Genomic DNA, 25,184 nt, shown 5'->3' with positions numbered 1-25,184 from the left:
TCTTCAATAGGTTTGAATTAGAATCATTAAAATAACCCGAGCATAATTTTACGGTAGAGCATACATTCTACCTTAAATTTCTCTATCGCATCTGATAATAATATAACAATCACATTGACCACATTAAATCATGCTGACAGTATTCAATTTCTCCAATAAAACTCTTACTCAAACTTAACTTAATAATATTCAGCTCTTTTTCATGGAGAATCTAATTCGCAAGTCATCGGCTTAACTGCCTTTTTCAATAACAACTAAAGCTGGATACAACAGCTTTGGAATACTTTCTCAGCCAACAAAAGCGAAGTACGTTGTTTATGGGCAAAAAGAAAGATCCTACAGTTCAATAACAATAGAAAAGCATGTAAAAGACGGAGGAAACTTTTTCTTTAGACAAGAAAAAAAGTTTGTTGGAAAGGATAGAGACATAGCACCAATTAAAGATACTCTTGACATCTTAAATCTCGCCATACTTCAAAGCAACGACGACACCGCTACCAAAAATGATTGAAAGTCATACTTGTCCCAATCAAGCAGCTGCCGAAATGGAAAGTGAAAATGAGGTAGTCACTCACTCATCAACTTTCAACTGGCTTTCTTGGTTGTTGCTTCCGTCTCAAGATAAATAGAAAAAATGAATTAGCAGCGCGCAAAGGTCTGAAGAAATTATATACTATCTGAAAATAAAGCGTGGCACGAAAGGGCCTTTACCACCCTACCTTCCACTTCGACAACTGTTTGATCAATTGTAAAATATGGTGACACATATTTCTTTAGGCTGTCCTCCTTTCTTTCCCGCTCGCGCGCTGCAGCTGAAGAAGTATTTTAATTAATTGCATACCAACCATGTGTTTATGCGTGTTTTTTAATTATTTGTGAAAATAGCACAATAGATCTGCTTTTACAGTTTTATGATCCCCCAAACTCTTTAATTAAATTTCATAAAACTTTCTTCTCCCTTTTTTTATGACTCCTTGACGCCTTTTTTCCATTCGTTCTTTTTTTTTTTTCTTTAATTTATAAAGGAGAATTCTTCTCTTTCCCACTCATGTCATTGATCGATGCAGGGCAGACAAGTATAAGGCTACCATGCATTTGATAAAGGGGGGCAATCTTTTTTAAACGCACTAGTATATAATCGTTCTCTCCTGATGTTAAACAGCCTACCTAATTAAATTTATTCTCCGGCGTAAGGGGATAGCGTTGTTTTTCAAAGTCGCATAATGAGAATGAAATGTTCGATGGTAAAGGCAAAGGTAAACTTGCTTTTACTTTTATTGTGCCTACTGACTTACATTTAGATTTTTCGAGGGGGAATGTATGTCTATGGCTTATAATGGTTATGACGGTTGGAATATTTGATCCTGAACTGGAATGATATAAAAAACATCATCATCGCGATATAATATCACGATATACTCATTTCTATGTGTCAAGAGTTATACACCATTTGATTCTCTCGCTTTTTGAACTACAAACTGATAAACGAAGATCGTACATCCTATTCACACTCTTGGTTATTTTAGAGCAAGATACTAGGGCAATTCTTTATTAAATATAGTCAGGTGAACAGCTTAATATGCTAAAGCTTTCCTCAAAGAAGTGTTTGTAGAAATTTTGTTTTGGCTTGGAATATGGGAACAGGAAGAACCTAGTTACTGTCCAAGTATACACCAACTGATTACACCTCATGACTGAATCAGGTGTTTATATATATTCCAATAGCTAAGATAACTGTAATTCATATATATTATTCTAGTTTTTTTTTTACCATTTCAATTGTTACTCTCTATAATGTCTTTATCTCCTGTGTCTATGAATGAAAGTGAGGTTGAAAAGGGTTTTTTTTTTTAGTATTACTCTCAATGAGTATCATTCATGTTAGAAAGCTGCTTTTTCAAAATATAACTCAAAAGAGCGACATATACTCTTTACAAGCCTGTCAGGATAATGTATGCACGTCATTGAGCAATGAGAACAGTCTTTGGGGGCGGCATAAGCGAGATGACAGTCTTTATTGGACAGCATATCATAAGTTAATTGTACTCTACAACTGCATACTTTCCACTAAAGCGTAACTCTTCTCTAGAAACACGTCTATTTTCTTCTAAATCCTTTCTCGTTTCTTCCGAGAGACCAACGAGAACATCTGCTTTGTTGGTACGCAAAGATACAATGTTTGTAAAGTCGTTTGCCATATCTGGACCAATGGCCTCCTTGAATGACGTCGTAAGGGGCCAATCACAGTCAAAGCACAGTTTTCTATAGTTCAGGTCTCCCTTGAAGATGACTAGGTCTGCCTGTTTCATGTCTTCAAATAGACTAGGAGCATGCGACTTCAAATACCAGTAAGGTAAAGGTGAGCACCAAAAGTCGTCAGAGGTGACAACAAGACGTTGATCCTGGACATACTGTTGCCATCGACGAACCATGGTTTCTAAAGCCTCTGTGTCCTCTTGAGTGTGGTCTCCAGGGAAAAAGCCTTTCTCTAGACACTTTTCAAACATCATTGGCATATCTTTAGGCATGACGTCAGACACAAACCAAGGGATAGTTTTACAGTGGAATACAACTTTAGATGCCTTTTGAGATTGCAACAACCAATCGGCCAAGATCATATCAACAAAGACCTCAAAACCTTTTTTTTTTTAAAAAAAAAAACTAAGCTTTATATATATATATCATATTCTCTACCTACCAGAGTTATCTAGAACAAAATCAACACGTCCTTGATGCATATCCTTTACCTTGTTCCATAATTTGTCAATGTCATCTACAACAATAAACTTCTTTCGCTCAGCCAATTTATTCTTTTCAACTGCCTGAAGACGACGAATATCATCTTGAGACATGTTGGTCAATAAACTCAAATCGGTCGCATTCCCCCAGAGACAGACCTCGATGAGTTCATAATATACAATCTCTAGTTTCTCTTGAGTCAAGTCTTTGATCAAACCAGGCATCTTGCGTGCCAAATCATAGACAGCACCGTGAGATCCCTTGAAGGTGGCCAGCTTTTGACTTTCAAAGCAGTCGTATCCCACCCAATGTTGCGAGTTTTGAAATAGTTCGGCAATTCTTCTGTAAAGATAGCATTCATTGAATAACCAAGTACCCGTGAACCAAGTGCAACCTTCAAAGTATTGCTTCAACAAAGTGTTCCATGACTCACAGTCCTTTAACGTATCCTGAATGGGTCTATAGTATACTTTAATAGAGTGTTGACTTGTGGCTTTACAAATACCTTAAAGGCTTATCATCAAGTAACTCTTGTTTTATCTCTTCAATAGCCTGGATAATCTGTTTTCCCTCTTTTGCGCGTGCTTCGTTGGTTTCATTACGTATTGTTACTTCAATATCCTTAATAGCACTGTTTAAAATAATAGGCCATCTTCGAATGGTTGTATCATATGCGAAACTTTCCTTATTAGTGGCTCTATATGCAGGGCAAGGTGGGTTATTGGGTGTGATAGACATAAGAAAAAAGAAAAAAATAGTGATGAAAACTTTCCCGCCCCGTCTTATTCAGCACTCTTTTTTTTTTCTTTTTTTTTTTTCCCAGTTTCTTATCCAGCGCGTTAAAATGTCAACAGCAACGTTATTAATACAAGTGATTGAAGTACTTGACCCACAATCTGATGTGCCTTTAAAAGATAAAGTGTCTATTCTTCAGGCATTTTCTTCTACATTAAAAGGTCCTTTTGCTTACATTTAAATAATAACTCTGTATTGACACAAGAACTATTGTCAATAGAACCAGTAACCATGGAGCAATCCAGGGAAATATTGTCTACTGCTCCTCTTGGTTTATTTTATCATGGGTTGTCTTTGGAAGAAGAAAACTTAACTAATGTATTGTGTGAAGTCATCAACAAATTACTCGGACCATTTAGTTATACTGATATCGTATCACCAGAAAACAAGGTAGATCGAAGAAAAAAAAAAAAAAAAAGTAAACTTATAAGCAAAATAGCCCTTATTGACGGAGGGATTGACACATTACAATACACAAATTCGACTTTTATCAGTACAACAAGTATTTAAATGTTTGATATCGAATGATCTCATTCAATCCATGGTACTTTCCCGAAAAAAATAATGATCTTTTGCTTATACAAACTATATATGCAGCTCAACTCCGATATCTATATGCATATCCTTACAACACTTGCATTTCAAGATACCAAGACAGCTCAAAAAGCATCCGAATTATTATACAAGACTGCATTTACCGAGCCTGGACAAGAGGTCATTTTCAATTCAACTACATGTGCCATCTTTAAACAGCTACTCAGAGTGTAAATGAAGAACGAATCATAATGACATGGAACTAATTTTTGTGTAGAAATGAGACTGTCAAGTTTCGTATTTACGACTTGCTGATTAGGATATCCTCCATTTCAGATCATGCATTTGAGCTCTGTGAAGCCACAGGATTATTGCATGAATTCTTGAGTGAGCTAAAATCGGATGATTTACTGGTAAAAATCAATGCGATCGAGTTATTGAATGAAGTCGCAGCAACATCCGCAGGCCTTAGTTTCCTTGAGAAAGCTAATCTGGTGGATGGTATGGCTGCTATATTGGATAATGAGGATGAAGCTGATGTAGCCGTTGTCTTGGTGAAGTGCTCGATTATCAAATTCGTTGGTAATTTGGGGGAAAACACACAGGTACCCTTTAAGCAACTATCAGAGCAGTATGATATCTTGGATAGGATGGAGAGAATTATGGATACAGATAATGATGAAATATTGGTAAGTCTCGGTATAAAACAGAAAAAGACAGACAGAGCTAATTAAGGGTAGATTGTCACCATCTCGAGTATTGGACTTATTGGGTCACATCTAGCAGGACTTGACCTGCTGTTATCTAAAAATCCTACAATGATATCAAAGCTCTTCAACCATTACCACTCCTCTATTGGTCCAGTGAAGGCTGTCATCCTTCAGACATTATCCAAGTTGATTGGCGTAAGGTAAGGAATTTAGGGATAGATAAGAGCATATAAATAATTACAGTGATAGGGATGAACCTATGAACGAAAGTGATAAATTGACACTCATGGTATTCAAACAATATCATGGGTTTCCTACAAGATTGATAGCAGAGGCTAAGCAACCAGATGACGATATTCGAACTGCTTGTTTTGCATTAATGCAATCTATTGCATTTCATGAATGGGGTCTTGAGGTACGTACGCGCGCACACATTGATAGCCATAATATGCTAAAATAGATATGAATATAAATAGTACATGTCACAATCCAATGAATTTATGCAATACATACTAGATCGAACGACAGAGCGCATGCAGCAGGGACAGGTATTATTATTAAATTTCTCAGTGTTAAATGTCAATAATAATGGTTATTTGGTAGTTATGGAAATTTACAGTCATACAAACATTGACAAATCATCCTACAGCAAAAGAGTTACTAGGAAACGAGTATTACCCGCAATGCCAAATGTATATTCGTCAAGGACCTTATTACAAGCCTTTAGAAGCAACTGTTGCATTCGAAAGTTCTTAAAACTGTTTCGAATTTCCATAGTTTCTATAAAGAAAAAGGACACAAAGGGGAGAATAAAGCTTAAAAGGGGAAAAAACTAGAAAAGCAAGATGGGGGGTAAAGAAGCTCATTATTAAATAAGTAACCACAACCTTTTTATTTCCTTCTTCTTTTTATAAAAAAATAAAATGGATCAAGATACATTGAGTTCACTTACAACTCAGCATTTTTACTATTATCACAATTATTCAACCAGGAAATATAACAAATTCAGATTTTACTTTATTCAATGGCTTTATAAGCTCAAGCGAGATACAAAGAATTGCCCGAGACTATTGGACCAGTATGGTACTTTACAAAAGAAAGTGGTTGGCACAGGAGCATCGGCAACGATCAAAGTCATAAAAGACAAAAAGAGTGTATTTGCAGTCAAAGTATTCCAGAAAGGTCAAAAACAAAAGAAATGGATGAGTGAATACTGTATTTCATCCGTACTGTCGCATCCAAATATTATAAAAACAATGGACCTTGTACTTGATCAACATCATAGACATTGTATCATTATGGAATATGTAATGTGTCTTTTATTAGTGTAAACTTTTGCTGATATCATTATCTCTAGTGCTCAGAGGGCGATTTGTATTCATTTATAAAAGATGGAAGACTTGTTGAACTAAGAGAAATCAACTACTACTTTAAGCAGCTGCTGGATGGCTTGTCTTATTTACACAGTATAGGTGTAGCTCATAGAGATATCAAGCCAGAGAATTTACTGATTCAGGATGGTGTGCTAAAGATAACAGATTTTGGTGAAGCCACAGTGTTTAAACAAGTATCCAACCTTATCGCCTCAGATGGTCTGTGTGGATCTATACCTTATATGGCTCCTGAAGTATTTCATCAGCAATATGATCCAAGTCAAGCAGATGTATGGTCAGCTGCAATCGTTTACTTTTGTATGAGACTCAAAGGCGTGCCCTTTTTCTCGGCCACCATGTCGGACCCAAATTACAGGCTTTATCAAAGAGATTATGCTAAGAAGCAGTACCCTGCATTTGATATTTTAGATAACCAAACACAAGATTTACTATATAGCATGTTAAATCCTAATCCAAAAAATAGATTTACAATACAAAATGTACTTGGTTTGCCCTGGATTGCTGATGTACAATAAAATGTAGAGATGTTCCCCCCCTCCTGCGTCAATTCGTTTTCAAATTGCGTGAGTCTTGTTACTATTTGCTGCTGTCGTTCAATTTGAGATTATCTTTCTTTCTTTTTTTTTTTTTTTTTCCTTCATGTTTTCCATCACCTCTTTTTCTTCTTGTTTACTTAGAAGACCAGTTGTCGTAACGCGCATCATGTCATATTCTACAAAGATTCAACCTGCAAAGCGTGTATCCACCTTTAGTCGAGATGGTTTGTGGGCAAAAGAATAAATAAATAAAGGGCAGTATGGGTTGATTCTGTTTGACATAGTTTGGTCCATTTTTACTCCACTTGCAGCCGAAACAAAGGCTATCAATTTGGGACAAGGGTTCATGAAGTAAAATGAATGAAAATAGAGCCAAAAGTACAAAAAGTTAAATATTTTTGTTTTAGCTTTTCTCCTGCCCATGTTGTACAAAGTGCATGTAAGCAGGCCATTGACAAAGTTGAATCCAATCAATACAGGTAAAAGTAAGTTCATTTGACACAAGGAGATATTGATGAAAGCAAAACAGCCATCCAAAAGGTCTTTTACGCTTAAGAAACGCGCTAGCAGCTTCTTATAAACAACAATTCAATGGTCGAGAATTAGACCCTGAGACCAACATTATTGTCACTGCAGGTGCTAATGAAGGTATTTTTGCTACCTTGGCTGGTTTCTTGGATGAAGGCGATGAAGTGGTTGTTATTGAGCCATTCTTTGATCAATATATTGTAAGTAACTATTGTGGAAGCTTGGTTCTTATTAACGGGCATAATGTATATAGCCCAATATTACCATGAACGGTGGTGTACCTGTCTATGTTCCCTTGAGACCTCCTACTGATGCTGATCAGCGTGTGGTCTCTTCTCATGAATGGACTTTGGACATAAAGGAACTGGAATCTAAAATAACCAATAAAACAAAGATCATCATCATCAATACTCCTCACAACCCAGTAGGCAAAGTATTTAGCGAACAAGAACTTAATGCAATTGGACAAGTAGCTGAAAAGCACAACTTGTTGATCATATCAGATGAAGTGGTACATAGCAAACGAAAAAAAAAAAAAAAATAAGTGACTAATATCCTGTCAGTATGATCGTCTCTATTATCCTCCCTATGAAAGAATTCCCAGAATAGGTAATCAGTTTTGGAACCGTACAATTACCGTTGGCTCAGGCGGCAAAAGCTTTGCAGCAACCGGCTGGCGTGTAGGATGGCTTATTGGTCCTGCAGAGCTGATTCAGCACGCATATGCTGCTCAACTTCGAGTTGTCTTTTGTGTGAACTCGCCATGTCAGGAGGCTGTTGCTGCTGGTATTGAAGCCTCCTTGACGGAACCGATCTTTGAACAACAGATTGAAGACTATATTAAGAAGAAGGCCATTCTTTCCAAGGTCTTTGATGAACTCAATTTGCCTTATACTGTGCCTGAGGGTGCATATTATTTCTTGGTCAACACGAGCAAGATCAAGATTCCAGAAGGTTATGAATTTCCTGATATTTTAAATGATCGAGGCGACGATTTTAAAATGTGTTACTGGTTAACTAAGGAAATTGGTGTTTGTGCTATTCCCCCATCCGAATTTTACATGAAGGAACACTGGCCATTAGCTTCGAAATTCGCTCGTTTTGCATTTTGTAAAACAAATGACGTATTAGAGCAAGCTGTTGAAAGACTAAAGAAGTTAGAAAAGTATATTCAATAAACGAATGCATGAAAATAAGACGGAGACGGACGAAATCGGAAACTAGTAAACGGAAACATCCGAAAGCATTTTTTTTTTTAAAACAAAACTTTATTTGTTAAATTTTAAATTATGGTTGTCATGGTATTGTTGGTATGATGAATAACAGCAGGAGGTGCGCTGTATTGAATGAATGTATCTTTTTGTTGAATAGAGGAATAAACGACAGCAGCAGCAATGGCGACCATAGAAACAGCCAAGAGTTTAGATTCGTCTTGGCTAATTTGAGGTTGCTGCTCATGATGGTTTGGTTGCACAACAGCAATGTTTTCTGATTTACATTGTTTGGAGACAGGAGGTAAGGTATCTTCTTCACATTTTGCAGGTAATAGAATAGCGCTCTTTGTTTGAGCCTTTTTGTTTAAAATATCTTCTGCTTTTGCCATTGTATTAGACAATAATAATCTTTCTCGAACAGTGTATTGAGGACGGCGTCTTTTGTCATCACGATCCAGTTTCTTGATAGCTAATGTATAAGCCTTGTTTGCGATTTGTCTTGGAGAGAGTAGACACTTGTTGTTTTTCTTTTGGTTAGACCACATCTTGTTTAATGAGTAAGGATGATAGGAGGATGGAATAATGAAGATACGCTTGAAAATAATACTACTGAATACGTAAAGATGGTTTTATCACTACTTCTCATCGATTAGCTTGAAGAACAGAGAAGTAATTTGGCCTTGAAATAGTTAAGCTTTATACACAATTGCTTTTAGTATAAAAATAAATGTATATTTTTAAAAAAGATAGTATTAAAAAAAAGAGAGGGAATTTTCTGATTTATATTTATATTGGAGCTCATGGCAAAAGTCGGAGAAGCGAGCATATGAACTTGATTTATTTACACACACACACAGCTCCTTTTTTTTTTTTTTACAATGGAATATGGCTCATTCCCAAATTAAGGTATATTTTTCCTTTAAACGTACATAAAAAAATAGCACATTCTCCCATTTCTTTGTCTACTTGTTCTCCAATACATAAAATGCCTCAAAAAAAATTACCAAAATTGAACGATGATATAAACAACAGGTATTATAGCGCTATTATTCAACATTCCTGGCTACGGTGTCTCTTTGTTGTGATGGTACTACTTGTGTTCATAAATATAGTAATAGGTACTGTAACTGAGGCTTGCTGCGGTCCCATAGGAACCATCATCTTGCTGGCGGGCAGATAGTTGGGTTGAAAAATGAGTGAATATGTCCATTGATCGGGTGGATATCGTTTAAAGAAACGGCAATTGGGCAGTTTCCACGAGTGAAGATGATCTCTATTTTTAATGCCACTACAATCAGTCGCTAGATTTCTGGCTGCTGTCAATTGAATCATGTGCTGCATATTATTTTTGGATACCCACTGGAATATGATATCAAGGGAATTCGGGTTATTGGGTGTGTCTAAAGACACAAATGAGTGCCTTGTTCATACATGACTTGTATTTCCTTACTCTCTGTTGTCATGGCATTCATTGTGTAATTGAATGATAAAACATGACCTGGGGCTAGAGACTGATTAGGCGCAGGACTGGTCAGCGTCAAAAGATCGTTTGCTAATACACAGCAAATACAACAAAACAATAGAATTAAAAGACCTATGAGGGAGAAAAAAAAAATAAATGTAAAAATAGCAAGTGTCTCTATGGCTATTATTACGGGCATGTACAAGTTAGGAGTAATAAGATGGAAAAAGAGAGAGAGAGATGAAAGGGAGATGTTTAATAAAGCACATGAGCTTGCAGAAACCCAAGCATAGCGATAGTTTCGCCAAAGTACGTTCCTTCATGATCCTCATCTATACTTCATCACTTGCTGCAGCTCCTGGTGTCGGTCCAACACCCAAAACAAAAAGCTTACAGATGCATTAAAGGCCATGTCACTGTAATCGACGAAAGGCTTGCCGTCCAGATGATAACCTGCCTTGATCTCTCCTCTTGCCAGCTGATGTGCGAAAAAGTTAGCCTCTGTGTCGAGCAGCTATCGAAGGCGTTGATCCTTAGACAGTATGTAATAGTGACTTAAGTGCCATGGCACACAACATGAGTTCCAATTATAGTCTAGGTCATGCTTGTTCTTGAGCACCTGTCGACAAGCTGTCGATGGTTCTAGGCTTAAGAAATCGGTGATAGAACATATGCTGGCTTTGGAAAAAGTGAAATATCTACAATAGAATGACCCCGCATAAGCTTGTAAAGGAATAGTCGTATTGCTTTTTTAAAATGAGCACAAATCCAGGACATAGTTTCTGATATTGTTGAAGCCATAAAGCAGTACACGATGAATTCTAAATAAACATGCAGAGCCATAAACAATGTGTCTATTTTCTCATGTCCCTTGTCTTTTTTTTTTTTTTCTTTCATGCATCCTTGAAATATTGTGGGGCAGTGGCGAAAACTACGCAATGCCTCTTTTACCTAACCTCAACCAACATATCACATTGATCAAAAAGGGTATCAATGATGCTAATCCCGTATTCATCCGTAACTTAGTCACAGTTTGAAGCATACCAAGTTTGCGAATGTACTTTAAATCTATTTTATAAGAAAAAGAATGCTAGGAAAACTGTGTATGTTGTACAATTTGTTGTTGTTTTCAATCAACTTTTTAGTTACACTTCTCCATATTTTCAGCGCTTTGATACCCCAAATGTCTGGCTTCTATTATTTGTCATACACTCATCTTTAGACAAGTCTTGTTGCATTTGCATACTTTGACGCTACAATAAAGGAAAGAAAAAAGCCGATTCTAAGCCCAATGATCCCTCATTCAGCGGATGGAAATGCTTAAAGCTCTTTTTGTCTCGGTAAATCATGATGGATAGCTTTGTGCTAACATCAAATACTTTTTTCGAAAACAAAAAGGCTTTTTCTGGGGAATTACTTGATATAGTTCATTGTTTACCAAGTGTATAAGGGGTATATTTATTATCGTGAAATATAGACAATCTTTTAAAATAACCAGGTTTGAGCTGATACAGAGCTTTCATTGTTTACAGGATAGCTTATATAAATGATATGAGTAAGCATGTCTGATTAATAAACGTATTAAGCTCCCATTTATAACAATTGAGAGACTAAAGTTATTCATGACACGGTACGATGTCTCAAATACTTGATCAGAGCGTTATAGTTACTCATTAAACTGTGTGCACAATAACAACCGTTATGACATGAATTTGTGCTTGCTCATTTCCTCCTCACATACATTTGCTACATTATCTGATTTGCAGCAAATCTGTATTCCGTCAAGATGTATCCTCCTTTGTGATATTCTGCAGACTTTTGTAAAATATTGTGAGAGATTTGATCCTTAGTGGCTACGTCATTCATCAACATTATCATTTTTATATTATGGCACACATGAATTTTGCCCTAGAAAGGCTTTAATGACAGGCATAGATTGCCAGTGATCTACTTGGCTCATTTTTTTAGCAAGCAAAGGAAACGACAAAAAATTATACATCACACTGACTTAAAATGGCAAGCGACTTTGCAGTCTTTTATTCTAAATAAAAAGAAGAAAAGCACGCTAGTTTTACTATAACGAAAGGACACTTGTATGTATTGTAATCTAGGACAAGCAATCGATCAAGCCAGCGTAGAAAAAAAAAAATAGAATGTCTTTTATAAGTTACGTACCAAAGGCAGAGGTGGGCTAGGAAAGCGTCCTGAACCTGAATACTTGAATAGGAAGTGCGTTTGAGCAATACACGATTCTCAAAGGGTCAACCAATAACCCCAGAGAGAGGTAATACCAGAGAGATTGACACTGTGATTGGAGCGGGTTGTGACATATCCATCCCCAAGGAGAGCTTATATTTCTGTAAAGCCGAGAGAATATCAAAAGTGCAAAATCACAGAGAACAAAGACTTTGAATAGAGGGACGCAGTAGGCCCTGCCGTAAGAAAAGAAAGAAGAAAGGCAAACGACCGTCTGGTAGAGTAAAAGAAGCTGTGCTTAAGATATGAGCAGACATCCATGTAGCCGTAATAGCTGAAGGAATTCCAGACAACAGACATGGCGTGAGCCATTGATATGCAAGAAGGCTTTTCTGAGTTGATGGGCCAAGTAGACCAAAACCACCATAATGTGTAGGTTGAAGCAATGCATTGTAACTTATAAAAGGGAGTTGGTGATATTGAATAAAGCCTCTTAGGGATCCAAGTAACGTGTAACACATACCATATTGTGGAAAAAAGAAGAGTATTCAACACGGTCACACGTCCACGAATAGCTAAGTCGCGACATTTATGTATATTGTAGCTACGTTTAAGACTGGTAAGGACATGATTCCTGATAGCGACAATATCTTTGTTTTTCATATCGTCACCAAAAGCAGCCAAAGGAGTCAAATTGAAATGTTGGAGCTTATTTTTCAGAACTACTCGTTCCCTTTCTTCTGTAGATCGGTTAATTATATCACTGTCAATATTCTTTAAATAACAAACACTATTGCCGTAATTACATTTGGTTATTTTCTTGCTACCTTGATAAACATGGAAGCGAAATAGCGCTGATCTTTCATTGTAAAAACGGAATAAACGAGATATATGAATGAGAGCATATGTTGCATATGCGTTTATTTTTCTATGTCAACAGCTTTGGCCGAACGGAAATCTGTCTTTATCTTTTTTATCCTAAGCTCTTTTGCGCTACATCTTATTTCTAGATTACCTTCTTCATGGTGTATTGTCGCTGTAAATATATGTGTTCTTCCGGGGTCGACAGCGTAGAATTGAAAACGTTTATGTATTTCTTATTCGCAAAAGACCTCTAAATTCGGTTGCGCTGTCGCTTTTACGTCTTTTGCCTTCCTTGCAAATACGAACAGGTGACTTGCAATTGAAAACAAATCTTAAAACAATTACGATGTTTTGTACGGAGTAAACAATTTCTGATTGCTTGCTATTGCTGTGAAGGGATATTCTGTCCAGAGTTTCCGTCAAACCAACCAGAAAGAAACGCAAATTTCTCTGGAAAATATCTTCTTCCGTAGAAAGACCACTTGGAACAAATTGAGAAGGAAAGTATTCCTTTTTCATGATTCTGGACTAAAAGAATTTGTAAATTTCTATACATTATATACACTCGCTTATGAACTTACTCTTCTCCTTTTTCTTATTTCAGTGTACGTTGAATCAGAAAAGTACAAGGCTGAAGCAAAAATTCTTCAGGGTAATCGTCGTAGCACTTAATTGAAGATAAAAGCCTAAAAGATGTATGTGAGATCGAATTTAGAAGGCATATGTTATGGACTTACAAACTTTCATCCAGACTCAGTTCATTATCAGGAGTGCTGATGAGACCACAGGGCTTGAAGAGTACACCCAGGTATACGAATGCTGAGCGATGGGGAATAAACTCGACATATAACTGGTAATCTACGGCATCTCCAATGGAGTGATCAAGTATTACACATTCGTTTGGATTCCGACGATAACCCAGAGCCATACTGTGCTCTTCGCATTTCCGCAGGATTACCACCATCTTCTATCGGTCGGAAATAAGGTCAACATCGCCAGCGTATAGTAAGCAGTGCATCAAGGGACCTAGCTGAATAGGTGAAAGGTCGTCCTGCAATGGATGAGTGCAAAGTATGTAAGGCGAGTGGTTGGTGTAAATAGAGTATAGTCGTGGTGGAAAGATAGGCCTTTATAACACACTAGTTACGAAATAAAATCGACGAGAGGTAACATTCTGGAGGAGAACCTCTATGTGCACATCATCGAATAAATTCTGTAATAATGCAAGAAGCGTTGGCTGAGTAATGGGTTGCAAGGCTTCCCATAACCTGCAACAATCAGCTGTATCATAAGCTGACTTTTTATCCAGGAAGTAAATGAATGGGCAGCAAAGAGGAAATCAAGGGATTGGAGTTTATCAAGTGAGGAGTCAGAGTGGATAGTTCGAGAGGAAGCTTGCAGTCGGGGTCGGCTGATTTCCTCTTGGGCTTTCTGAAGTTCAGCTCTCGTTTGCGATAGCTCAGCGATGAGTCGACTAGCGGCTACAAGTAGGCAGGTGAGGGAGGGTGCATCATCGTCTTGCGAGAAGAACTGATAGAAACTTGATGCAGGTTGTCTGCAAATTTCTATGTCGTCATAGGTAGAGAAGGAATCTGCGTCAAGACTCTTAGAAGCACTGGTAATAACATCTGCCATGGCATGAACCTTGCAGCTTTTGCCATAGTTCTTGCAGACGTATTGCGGTTGTGGAGGTTCAGTAGCCAAAACACCGTACATGTAGAATGTGTATTTGCAGTAGAAGCTAGACAGGTTAAGGTTGCTCATAAAGCAGCAAACTGAGCGTTCAATTGTTGCATTTACTCGTTCGAAAGAAGAGGCTTACTAGTTTTAAAGCTCATAAGGTCTGCCATTCTCATTGATATTGTGTTGATAAAGTAAAAAGGGCTTTTTTTATTACTATATTGTCAGTTTAATGTAAACATTGTTCAGCCTAAAGCGAGCAGGAGCATTACGCATTATGAGATATGTATGATTATCAGGCACACGCTTCCAAAATGCCATCCCCTCTTCATCTGCTAAAGTCTCTAGGATCCTTCCAGCACCCACTTTGATATATTTGCGCCTTTTCTGTACTTCTACGCATACAAGGACACTCTCTGGGATTTTTGCAGAATCAAACCTTTCATCGGTAGTCAATGATAATTTTTCCAAGTGCAGATCACCCAAGTCTATCAGCTTACTTCTAAAGCTATGATTATTACCAAGCATACTGACTTCATACAGATGCAACTCTTTCAGGTTTGGAAAAGATATAGCAAGCTTCTTGAAAAAATCAGGATAAAAAACGGAGTTTTCAATACGCAGAATTCGCACTGATTCATAAACATAGTCATAAGTATCCTTTAAGCGGTACCTGCGAAGAATCAATTCCTGCAAGTTACAAGCCTTTTCTATAAATAAAGCGACAACCCTTGACATGGTGAGCCCTCTACATTCTCTCTCTAAGCACAGTTTATGAAAGTTTGGCATTTTGCTGCTTGTAAAATCGTCTTTTTCGATAAAGTAAATAAACAAATATAAGGGTATGCTGATTTTGCATTCGATTGTATGGTTTCTTGACATGTATAAATCTATGGCGAGCACTGACGAATCATTTGCTATCCATTTTATAAAATTACACGCTTTAAGCTTTGAAGGACGACAGATGACAGTGAGACATTCATCAATCATTGTATATATTTTTTCAGTATCATCTCTGTAACTTGTTTGTGCTTTTAATGTTAAATAAGCTGCCTCCTTCTGAGGTGTAAACAAAAAATCCTTTAGCTGGTTATAGATTTCACCAAAGTTTGATTGTATCAGTGTTATTTCCATCCAAAAAGTTATATTTGAAAGATTGACCAAGCTTGCAGCAATATAATCAACCAACACCTTGGGTATCAAAGAACGGCATTTAACATTTAAAGTTTTCAATGAGGGACATATAGCAAAGCCAGCTACCAGTCTTGTATGATCATTCATGTTGGTATACAGGTCTAATTCGGTTAAGTTGGGACATGCATTACAAATGAACATGAAACCTTGTATGTCTGTGATAACCGCTGACGAAGGCAAAGCCAGTTCTTCAAGTAACGGAAAGTCTATTACAAAATCAAAATTTTCAGTGTCTTCGAGCCATCTTATGACCTTGATAGTGTCTTTATACTTGTAGTAATAATTCAATTTAAGCTTTTGATTTTCAACATTCCGATCAAATCTATGAAGCCTCCATTTTATATTACCACTAAATTCAAATAGGTAATAATACAAACTGCCTCTACAAACAGGCAGAGAAACGCTAACTGATGTAACCTCGGGACAATATTTGACAAATTTTTCAAAATTTTCTAACGATATCCTCGTATCAGCCATCCCTATGCCCTCACCAGTAGTGATTCGTTTGACATATTTTCCAAATTGAACAAGTTGATCAGATGCTGAATTTTCATGAAAGTATATGAATTCGTCAATTTGAGATGTGCTACTGATTTGAATACAACGAAAAAGATACGGTGTAGTCAAAAGATACCACAATACGCAAACAAGCCGACACTCTTTAAGGGCTGTTCTTTCTGTGTGCTGAAAGACAAGATCGAGTATATGTGCGGGTAGTTGATGGATCGCTGGTGTTGCCATGAAATGCTGTAACGAGGGAAGAAAGAAAGAAAGAGTGTTTTTAAACAGCAAAAAAGCCCAAAGCCTCATCCACCCTATATTGTGTTACTACTCGAGGGTTGCATAAACTGGATGATTTTTTACCCATTTAAACAGGCACAAATATGGCTTAAGGCTGCCAACGCTACATGCATCAGAACATATACCAATGCTACAGTCACTATCTCTACTTTCTATAATGAGTTTTCTAAATAACCTACGCTGACTAGCTGTTTACATATATGAACTATATCCCTCAATACAACCAATCTTTTTTTTCTTTGTAGGCGAGTAAGGGGATACTATAAGAAGTACTAGAATTCAATGTGGGGACAAGATGCGGGATGTATTGATTGTGTAGGCGTAATAAAAACAAGAGAAGAGAATAAGTCTTTCGCTTGTAAGAAAAGCATATAAAAGCGTTGTGCCCCTTTCCAGCAGTGCTTTATAGCTCTTTTGTAACCATCAATCATTTTATATCAATAGCTCTCTAATTTCTAATATTTGACATAGATACATCTTTATATAAAGGCATTAGCTACAGCTATGTATGTGCCTTGTTGATCTAGTATTAAAAGCTATAAAAACAATAACAGGCAATTAAATCTCAGCTGAGCACAGTTTTGGCAAGATAATACCCGTTTATAGAAGTATGTTTTCACGACAATATCATTTAATACATTTCTATGACAAAACACTTTTTCTTTTTTTCTTTTCTCGTCATTTTAAAGTCTTGATATGCAATGGAATCTTTCAAGGACTCAGGTATTTAATAGAGGATTTTATGAATACACGTGTGTGTATATCAACTGATGTTATTATCGATCAGACCCAGTTCAAGAACTATATCAGGAAATTGAAAATCTTATAGGTAACTTGATAATATAACTGAGATTACCACTGAGCTAAAGCGATCACTATAGATGGAAGCACATTAAAGGAGGCCTCGTCCATAAAAGAGAATGAACAGACTTTTGAACGGCCTATCTTGATCGAAAGTGATAGTGACGAAATGGAAGAGTAAAGAACTATTTTTTCATTATTCAAAATTGATTTCTCAATTCATATATATATATAGGATGGAGGTTCCAATGCCATCAGCAATGCATACATTATCGACGTGCCATCAGTGCGGTAGACCCATGGTGGGCTCTGATAGCAATGTGTGTGCCAACTGCTACATACCTAAAAAGCAAAGACCTCGATCAAGGTCGTTTACGCTTGATATTGGTCAAATTGCAGATAAAATAAAGCAGTCGTTACAGTTACCTAGTCCTAGTCATAGTATGACCCGAAGAAAAAGTATGCCGCATATGAACAATGATCAGCATTTAGAACCACCGTTGAGCAGACCGAGCAGTAGGGCTTCCTCATTCATTGAAGATGTCAAGCAATTTTTGGCTCCTCTGAGCAGAAAATCAAGTAGGACATCATTATTTCAAGAATTCCAAAGGGAGGCACAGCTGGAAAGAAAAGGCAGCCATAGTTCGATACTGGATGCTATCAACATCTGCAAGCCAAAACGTAATAGTTTCAGCTATGAAAGGAGAGTGATTCAAGATGATGATAATGACGAGATGATGAACGAGATCATGGATTTAAATAGACAGAAAATACCTTCTTTGAGACGAAAGCAGATGAAACAAGTAGAATCACGCGAAGAACGAATGCATATCTACAGTAAGCCATGCTCTTTTTTTTTTTGAACTTGAATTAAAAAGCCTGACCTTTGTACGTAATAGATACTGCTTACTTTCAATGCATGGAGACAAAGACTGGGTTGATGCCTTGGATTACAAAGCAAGCTCAAAAAGGCCCTCCTGATGACTGGTTTGGCTACACACCTCCACCTAAGCAGCCTAAAAAGTTCTTGGGTATCTTTAAACGTAAAACCAAGACTAACGATCTAAGGGCACAACAGATAGCATTAAATGAGGAATTACTGAGCCGGTTACCATCTCTTTCTTCCAACTCTGTTTACAATACATCCCCTGTAGACTTTGAGCAATCTTATGATCCCGAAGAGGATGAAGAAGAAATACAACAACAACAACAACCAGAAGAATATGAACAGGAAGTGTACGACACAAGCTATTCATCTTCTACCGTGACTGATATCCCTACCCCTCAACCTATCTCTATACTGAAAAAATCAAACTCTAATCGAAACATATACGATGATTATTATTATCAGGAACCACTTTACCACGAACGAGAAGAATTCGACATGATACCCTCAGAGCTAGATTATATCAAAAAGAAACCAAGCCGTAGGTCGAGAACCCCTGAATATATCGACTATCTTGACGGGCCACAACAACGAAGCAGTAGACGACCAAGCACGTATTCCAACGCCAACGGAGCGTACTATTCACAGCAACAACAACAGCGACGGTCGTTTCACATGGATGAAGAAGACGAAGAAGAAGACGATTATTATTACTTACCTCCTATGGCTTTAAGAAATAGTAGTAGACGATACCACCAAAGATCTAGTAGAAGAAGAAGCAACAAGGTCTCATCGGAATATATACCACCTTATATGATGGAAGACTGGGAAATAGTGCTGGATGATCTCTGTGAGATCTTTCCAAGGTTAGACCGTCATTACATTCATAAATTCCTTGTGTCAGCGCACGGTGACTTTGACACTGCTAAAGAGATGATTATGAATATGATTATGGAAATGCAATAAAGTGTAACATCATCATACCATTTCATTGGCTAAAACTGTCTCCATTAAAAAAATCGAAGGGTGGAAAAAAGTACGACTCATGTGAAAATGACAACCTATATTTTTGAATGAAAGAGGCGTTCCTTTTTTCTTTTCTTTTTCCTTTTTCTTTCTTTCTATATTAAAAACATGTTGCGCTTAAACAAGTTATCTGTCAGCAAAAGAGCATTTTCCACTTCCTCTCTTTTACTCAAAGATATCAAGAACGTCACCATTATCGGTGCTGGCTTGATGGGTTCCGGTATCGCTCAAGTAGCTGCTCAAGCTAAATACAATGTGACAATGGTTGATACCTCGGATGCTGCTCTTGAAAACGGTAAAAACATCATCTCTTCCTCATTAAAACGCGTAGCACGTAAGAAGTTCGCTGATGATGAAGCCAAGCAAAAGGAATTTATCAACCAAACGATGAACAACATAAAGACCTCTAAGGATCCTAACGAGGCAGCTTCCTCATCTGACCTTATTGTCGAGGCTATTGTGGAGAACATTGACATCAAACAAAAGTTATTCAAGGGATTGGACCAAGCAGCATCTGCTGATACCATTTTCACCTCCAACACATCTTCTTTACCCGTCACATTGATTGCTGAAGCCACATCAGATGAAAGAAAGAAACGCTTTGCTGGTCTTCATTTCTTCAACCCTGTACCTGCTATGAAGTTGGTTGAAATTGTTCGTACAGACAAAGTGAGCGATAGTGTGATTGATGCTTTGAACCAATTCTCAAAGAACGTGGGTAAAGTACCTGTAAACTGTAAGGACACACCTGGGTAAGTTTTGAAATACTTGTTATGTGTGTGGACTATGAGTGACACTATAATAGTTTTATCGTAAACCGACTTCTTGTTCCTTATCTTATGGAATCTTACCGTATTCTCGACCGTGAAGAAGCCTCGATTGAAGACATTGATACTGCCATGAAGTTGGGTGCTGGTATGCCTATGGGTCCTTTGGAACTCTCTGATGTAAGTTTTTTTTTTTTTCCTGCAACTGACTACATATAGTAACCATAAAACTTTCTTTGTATAGTTCATTGGCTTAGATACCATGAAATTCATTGTTGATGGATGGCACAAGGAGGGTAAGATCGACCCTGCTCTCACTCAACCATCCAAGGCATTGGATAAGCTTATTGCTGAAGGTAATTTGGGACGCAAAACCGGAAAGGGTTTCTATGACTATTCCAAGAAATAAAGCGTGTGTAACTCCATTATGCCTAAATACATAAATTTAAGCATTTGTCATGTTTTTTTTTTTTTTCTTTTCTTTTTTCTCACTCTTTCTTTCAATGTCACAAGAAGTCCTATTAACGATTGAAAACAACGTGGCAACTCTTACATTAAACCGCCCTCACAAGGGTAATGCCCTTACAGCCACCATGAACACACAATTGCTGGCTTTTCTGGATCAAATAAAACAAGATCCGCTAGTACGAGTAGTCGTGCTTACAGGTGCAGGCAAATACTTTTGCACTGGTATGGATTTGTCCATGGCTGCAACATCTAGCGACGAAAAAGATCAGGAAGCTGCCTTTGCAAATGGTATCAAGGTCTATGAAGCACTTTATCAGTATCCAAAGCCCGTGATTGCCAGAATCAACGGACCTTGTTTAGGTGGCGGGGTTGGACTCATCTTTACGACAGATATACGTGTAGCTCACAAGGATGCTTATTTTGCATTAACCGAGGTCAAGCGTGGTATTCTGCCAGCAATCATCTCTCAGTACATTGTTCCTGAACTAGGGTCACAAAAGGCCAAAGAATACATGTTAACTGGTCGTAAGGTCAGTATGGAAGAAGTCAAGGGTGCTCTCAGTACCGTTGTTTCCTCCGAACAGGAGCTAGATCAAAGAGTCTCTGACTATGCTAACATGTTACTCGAGTCTGCGCCTGGCGCCATGACAGGTATAAAGCAGCTCGTACGCGCAATTGTAGAAGGAAACGATGTTCAAAGATCACCAAGAGTTCAAGCATATGTCAAGAAAGCATTTTTAGACATGATGAAGTCAGAAGAGGCAGCTTACGGTATCATGTCGTTCATGAACAAAAAGAAGCCAGACTGGTCTTCTCTTTCAAAATTGTGATTCTCTTTTTTTCAAGACAATTGTAATGACTGAACCCTTCTTTTCTACCCAATCTAATAATAAAACAACACAAAAGCCCAATGTTTTACTGAACATCCACAGTTGACTTTATTATTGCTTTCCAAGTTTAAACAAATATTGGAATAGTCCACACACATGTTTAGTTCTTCTTGGCAGCAGCGAGGGCCTTCTGGGTACCCTTCTTAGCGAAGCGCTGGTTACGGAGGAACTTGGCATCCAACTATAAAACAAGTCAAAACCTTGGCTCATTATGGTGTTTTAGAATCACTTACGCTCTTTTGAGCACGGTACTTGTGGATGACAGGCTTCTTGATACCGTTACGGTGAGCCTTCTTGTCTATAATTGAAAATGTTAATTTTGTTCATTGCACATGGGTTAATTCAATGCTTACTTTGGTTGTGGTTGGTGTGGTTCTTGGACTTGGCCATCTTTACTATTGATCGTAAAAGTTAATTCACTCATCCATCCATCCATTCATCCATCCATTCTGTTACCTTTAACAAAGTCTTTTAAAGAGAAGGAAGCTTCAACTGCTGCCCCTCTTCAGTGCTGTATGGGCACACGGAAGCCGAACAGGGAGTTACCCGGATTTGAAAGTCCGGTGTTTTTTTTTTTCTTGTTTCCTTTTATCCTCTCTTGCAGTTTTACCGGAGTGTTGGTCAGGAATAAGTATCATAAGCTGCAATTAAATAAAGGATAGCCTTATTGTTTCCCCTATGTAGTTAGACGTATATCGAGTTGACTGCATATACCCTCGTGTGGATCATTTTTGTTTGTTTTGCATATGCATTTATGACTCTTTTTGACCATATTTGTACATGACAAAAGAGGTATAATGACTGCCCGGCAGGCTTATCTATGACACTGTAAGCATTCCCTTTATCATTTGAAGTATTGACGTAAAGAACAAAGTAGTAGAATCACAGCTGTGACCAGAAAATTCAAATGCTCTGAATGGAAAATTAAACCGCGCTTAATTTAAGTTCCAATATAAAAGAGGAAGCACTTCTTTTCTTCTTTATTTCATAACAAAATAAAATGGGAAAAAGCGTTGAAGAAGCTTATGCTAAATGGAGATCCAAGTAAGGGGAGAAAAAAAAAGGGTAGGATAATATAGAACCATTTGATTGAATGGTATTGTATAAAGGTACTTGAGGGCCTATGGAGACGGTTACTATGTTTACTATAAAGAACCCAGCGAAGGTGTCCCCGAGGTGACATGCTCAGAGGCACACGGTACATATCATCATTCAAGTTGGAGTTAATTCATTCATACTTCTCTTAGGCTACGGCATGCTTATTTCCGTATTAAAGCGTAACCAAGCAGACTTTGATGGAATGTATAGATACTTTAGTCATTGGAAAAATCGTAACGGACTGATGCAGTAAAGAGATATAGTCCTCTGATTTTTATGTGTTACTTATTTCAGCTGTACGTAGATGGCAGCAAAAGACGGGACACAATGGACAATTTGTCCCAGGAGATGAAGGCGGAGAGAATTGTGCAACCGATGGCGACGTTGATATTGCAACATCACTTTTCTTGGCAGCTAAAGTATGGGGACGAGGTGGAGCACATGGAGAGATTGATTATAGATCATCTGCTGTTCAATTATGTCGCTCCATATGGGAACATTGCTTCAATCACAAGACATATATGCCTTTGGTGGGTGACTGGGCCGATCCTGGGGATGAAGCATTTGCATTGACAAGACCCAGTGACTTTATTCTTAGTGGATACTTGATATTTTACCATGTAAAGAAAAAGAAAAGAAAAGAAAAAGAAATAACTGACTTTATCCTTTTACCTACAGGAAGATACAGAACGTCAGCATATATGGGGAAATGTCATTAATGCCATCATCAACACATGTCATATCCAGCTCACTCTTCATCCACAGACAGGCCTCATTGCTGATTTCTTAAGCCTCGATCATCGATCAGGAACCTATCAACCAGTTCACAAAAAGGTGCTCGAGAGCAAGCATGACCCAGACTATAATTGGAACTCATGTCGTGTGCCATGGCGCTTAGGTCACTATTACATGCTGTCTAAGGATCAACGCCTTCGACAGCTGCTCGACACAGAGGCTAACTTTTTCGCACATCAGCTGGCAAGAGGAGAGATCAAGGCAGGTTATCATCTGGACGGCAAGCCTTTCGTCGATTACAGTGACATGGCCTTTAATGCACCTGTAAGCTTTTTGTTTTGGGTGTTGGACCGACACCAGGAGCTGCAGCAAGTGATGAAGTATATAGATGAGGATCATGAAGGAACGTACTTTGGCGAAACTATCGCTATGCTTGGATTTCTGCAAGCTCACGTGCCTTATTAAACTTTCTTTCTTCTTTTTCTGTCCTTATTTTGGACATCCACTCTCTATCCATAACACATGTAATAATATATCATAAATAAATATATACTTTCTATATTTACATATCTTCTTTACCTATGATGTGTCCACTGAAAATTGCAACAGGAAGCCATATGCTAATAACGTCCTTTATTAGTAATGTTGTGTAAATAACTAATTAGCGTGGCAGTCATCCATGGAAGCTCATAATATAGAAAGCAGAATATCCCTATTTAAAGTTGTTTTGTTTTGTTTTTTGGTGAAGTGCACGAATGTATTCATGTTTATGTGATCATTTACTCTTAATAGTGCTTTATTCCAATGAACTTTCTTGTAGCTTTATTTGCCTTCTATCCTTATTATCCATTAATGGCGCATAGAAACAAAAAACAGTGGAAAACATATGTGCAAAAAGAACTAGATTTATTGATGCTTTATTATACTTTGACAACGTGCGCTCCTTTACTGATTTCGGAATCTTTGCAGCGAGTTTTTATAAACCGATATTTTTTGCAAGAGCAAGTCTTCTTTCAGCAGTGAGTTTATTTTCAACAGCATGTATTTGTTTATTGAGTTCGGGATCTTTGGAAATTTCTTTTACAAGTAGCAGAGTCTGCGGATTATTCTTTAAACGACGGACAACAGATTTAAGTTTAGAAATATTGTTAAAAGGATTAGCAGCAAAGCCAAGAGCGGCAAGAGAAGCACAGATGGTAAGAACAACAAGCTTGATTTGCATTTGTATAAAGATTAGATCTTTGAAGAAATTGTTGTATCCTTTTTTTGCATAAAATATCGCCTCTCTTATATATATTAAAACAGATTCATGTAGATTAGGAAGAACTAGAAAACTCAAGAATAACATAGCTTCTACCGAAAAAAAACTCCTGTAGTGCCAGAAATAATTCCGCTATCCTAAACAGTTACAAACGCAGAGAGAATGGCGATCATGTCTTTCTTCAATCGAGCCAAACCACAAGTTTTTCCTATCATATTGACGAGAGGAGGTCATTAAAAATAATAGTCAAGATTTGAAAGTCAGGAAGGTTAGAACAGCAGCCTTGAAAACACATAGTGAAGGATGGGAGCTGTATATCCTTATCATAGACCTATATTGTATATTCAGGAGAAAATGTGATTTCAGTATACAGTCAAGAGTTTCTTCTGTAACATCCAAGAGAACGAAACCTTCAGCAATGTCGTATTTACCCTATAAATACTTAATCTTGTCGTATAAGATTACTATAAATCTATACTCTAAGAATGAATAATACAAAGATACTGACAACAATACATGTTATTAACATATAACGCGACATGCCCAACTATCATTGGCCATAATTTAATCGGTTCCTTAATATTTTTTTTTTCTTTTCCTTCTAT

General features: G+C 37.5%; 15 protein-coding genes across 15 annotated transcripts; 7 read left to right on the top strand and 8 right to left on the bottom strand.

Moving 5' to 3' along the window:
• Window positions 1-1,759: 1,759 nt before the first annotated feature.
• RHIMIDRAFT_212749 (DUF89-domain-containing protein) lies at window positions 1,760-3,543 on the bottom strand. The gene is made up of 3 exons (XM_023607225.1): window positions 3,245-3,543; window positions 2,699-3,198; window positions 1,760-2,638 (listed from the first exon to the last, which is right to left on the bottom strand). The coding sequence occupies exons 1-3, from the start codon at window positions 3,475-3,477 to the stop codon at window positions 2,037-2,039; spliced, it is 1,335 nt and encodes a 444-aa protein (XP_023469467.1). The 5' UTR covers window positions 3,478-3,543; the 3' UTR covers window positions 1,760-2,036.
• Window positions 3,544-3,765: 222 nt separating this feature from the next.
• On the top strand, window positions 3,766-5,534 carry RHIMIDRAFT_248867 (ARM repeat-containing protein; the record flags this gene model as incomplete). Its single annotated transcript, XM_023610568.1, has 8 exons — window positions 3,766-3,924; window positions 3,974-4,078; window positions 4,132-4,298; window positions 4,346-4,757; window positions 4,809-4,978; window positions 5,022-5,193; window positions 5,255-5,326; window positions 5,382-5,534. 8 exons carry the CDS (start codon window positions 3,766-3,768, stop codon window positions 5,532-5,534), a joined length of 1,410 nt encoding a protein of 469 aa, XP_023469466.1.
• Window positions 5,535-5,701: 167 nt separating this feature from the next.
• Window positions 5,702-6,687, top strand: RHIMIDRAFT_199199 (Pkinase-domain-containing protein; the record flags this gene model as incomplete). The annotated part of the gene is made up of 2 exons (XM_023606352.1): window positions 5,702-6,085; window positions 6,136-6,687. 2 exons carry the CDS (start codon window positions 5,702-5,704, stop codon window positions 6,685-6,687), a joined length of 936 nt encoding a protein of 311 aa, XP_023469465.1.
• A 126-nt stretch (window positions 6,688-6,813) lies between these two features.
• Window positions 6,814-8,466, top strand: RHIMIDRAFT_92697 (uncharacterized protein). The gene is made up of 6 exons (XM_023615883.1): window positions 6,814-6,932; window positions 6,993-7,059; window positions 7,116-7,187; window positions 7,238-7,436; window positions 7,490-7,747; window positions 7,800-8,466. The coding sequence occupies exons 1-6, from the start codon at window positions 6,875-6,877 to the stop codon at window positions 8,412-8,414; spliced, it is 1,269 nt and encodes a 422-aa protein (XP_023469464.1). The 5' UTR covers window positions 6,814-6,874; the 3' UTR covers window positions 8,415-8,466.
• Window positions 8,467-8,518: 52 nt separating this feature from the next.
• Window positions 8,519-8,995, bottom strand: RHIMIDRAFT_235093 (uncharacterized protein; the record flags this gene model as incomplete). The annotated part of the gene is made up of 1 exon (XM_023608302.1): window positions 8,519-8,995. One exon carries the CDS (start codon window positions 8,993-8,995, stop codon window positions 8,519-8,521), a length of 477 nt encoding a protein of 158 aa, XP_023469463.1.
• Window positions 8,996-9,343: 348 nt separating this feature from the next.
• RHIMIDRAFT_273416 (uncharacterized protein) lies at window positions 9,344-10,164 on the bottom strand. The gene is made up of 2 exons (XM_023612384.1): window positions 9,901-10,164; window positions 9,344-9,850 (listed from the first exon to the last, which is right to left on the bottom strand). The coding sequence occupies exons 1-2, from the start codon at window positions 9,920-9,922 to the stop codon at window positions 9,501-9,503; spliced, it is 372 nt and encodes a 123-aa protein (XP_023469462.1). The 5' UTR covers window positions 9,923-10,164; the 3' UTR covers window positions 9,344-9,500.
• A 363-nt stretch (window positions 10,165-10,527) lies between these two features.
• Window positions 10,528-10,793, bottom strand: RHIMIDRAFT_92692 (uncharacterized protein). The gene has a single exon (XM_023615882.1). The coding sequence runs from the start codon at window positions 10,753-10,755 to the stop codon at window positions 10,561-10,563; it is 195 nt and encodes a 64-aa protein (XP_023469461.1). The 5' UTR covers window positions 10,756-10,793; the 3' UTR covers window positions 10,528-10,560.
• Window positions 10,794-13,567: 2,774 nt separating this feature from the next.
• Window positions 13,568-13,900, bottom strand: RHIMIDRAFT_235091 (uncharacterized protein; the record flags this gene model as incomplete). The annotated part of the gene is made up of 2 exons (XM_023608301.1): window positions 13,568-13,658; window positions 13,710-13,900. 2 exons carry the CDS (start codon window positions 13,898-13,900, stop codon window positions 13,568-13,570), a joined length of 282 nt encoding a protein of 93 aa, XP_023469460.1.
• A 260-nt stretch (window positions 13,901-14,160) lies between these two features.
• Window positions 14,161-14,688, bottom strand: RHIMIDRAFT_235090 (uncharacterized protein; the record flags this gene model as incomplete). The annotated part of the gene is made up of 1 exon (XM_023608300.1): window positions 14,161-14,688. One exon carries the CDS (start codon window positions 14,686-14,688, stop codon window positions 14,161-14,163), a length of 528 nt encoding a protein of 175 aa, XP_023469459.1.
• Window positions 14,689-14,839: 151 nt separating this feature from the next.
• RHIMIDRAFT_92683 (uncharacterized protein) lies at window positions 14,840-16,616 on the bottom strand. The gene has a single exon (XM_023615881.1). It carries the CDS (start codon window positions 16,585-16,587, stop codon window positions 14,869-14,871), a length of 1,719 nt encoding a protein of 572 aa, XP_023469458.1. The 5' UTR covers window positions 16,588-16,616; the 3' UTR covers window positions 14,840-14,868.
• A 732-nt stretch (window positions 16,617-17,348) lies between these two features.
• On the top strand, window positions 17,349-19,300 carry RHIMIDRAFT_235088 (uncharacterized protein; the record flags this gene model as incomplete). The annotated part of the gene is made up of 5 exons (XM_023608299.1): window positions 17,349-17,370; window positions 17,435-17,476; window positions 17,529-17,625; window positions 17,684-18,285; window positions 18,348-19,300. The coding sequence occupies 5 exons, from the start codon at window positions 17,349-17,351 to the stop codon at window positions 19,298-19,300; spliced, it is 1,716 nt and encodes a 571-aa protein (XP_023469457.1).
• Window positions 19,301-19,468: 168 nt separating this feature from the next.
• RHIMIDRAFT_198814 (Hydroxyacyl-coenzyme A dehydrogenase mitochondrial precursor) lies at window positions 19,469-20,536 on the top strand (the record flags this gene model as incomplete). The annotated part of the gene is made up of 3 exons (XM_023606321.1): window positions 19,469-20,112; window positions 20,166-20,307; window positions 20,372-20,536. The coding sequence occupies 3 exons, from the start codon at window positions 19,469-19,471 to the stop codon at window positions 20,534-20,536; spliced, it is 951 nt and encodes a 316-aa protein (XP_023469456.1).
• Window positions 20,537-20,630: 94 nt separating this feature from the next.
• RHIMIDRAFT_198723 (enoyl-CoA hydratase/carnithine racemase) lies at window positions 20,631-21,425 on the top strand (the record flags this gene model as incomplete). The annotated part of the gene is made up of 1 exon (XM_023606313.1): window positions 20,631-21,425. One exon carries the CDS (start codon window positions 20,631-20,633, stop codon window positions 21,423-21,425), a length of 795 nt encoding a protein of 264 aa, XP_023469455.1.
• Window positions 21,426-21,585: 160 nt separating this feature from the next.
• Window positions 21,586-21,875, bottom strand: RHIMIDRAFT_235085 (uncharacterized protein; the record flags this gene model as incomplete). The annotated part of the gene is made up of 3 exons (XM_023608298.1): window positions 21,586-21,666; window positions 21,719-21,783; window positions 21,839-21,875. 3 exons carry the CDS (start codon window positions 21,873-21,875, stop codon window positions 21,586-21,588), a joined length of 183 nt encoding a protein of 60 aa, XP_023469454.1.
• A 414-nt stretch (window positions 21,876-22,289) lies between these two features.
• On the top strand, window positions 22,290-23,894 carry RHIMIDRAFT_212735 (Six-hairpin glycosidase). The gene is made up of 6 exons (XM_023607224.1): window positions 22,290-22,313; window positions 22,366-22,529; window positions 22,595-22,683; window positions 22,733-22,832; window positions 22,888-23,203; window positions 23,262-23,894. Exons 2-6 carry the CDS (start codon window positions 22,486-22,488, stop codon window positions 23,781-23,783), a joined length of 1,071 nt encoding a protein of 356 aa, XP_023469453.1. The 5' UTR covers window positions 22,290-22,313; window positions 22,366-22,485; the 3' UTR covers window positions 23,784-23,894.
• The last annotated feature ends 1,290 nt before the right edge of the window (window positions 23,895-25,184 follow it).

The sequence above is a fragment of the Rhizopus microsporus genome (assembly GCF_002708625.1).
Source record: "Rhizopus microsporus ATCC 52813 unplaced genomic scaffold scaffold_3, whole genome shotgun sequence".
In the NCBI taxonomy this organism is placed as follows: Eukaryota; Fungi; Mucoromycota; class Mucoromycetes; order Mucorales; family Rhizopodaceae; genus Rhizopus; species Rhizopus microsporus.
Note: the sequence above shows the minus strand (reverse complement) of the source record. Positions and strands in the feature narration are given on the sequence as shown.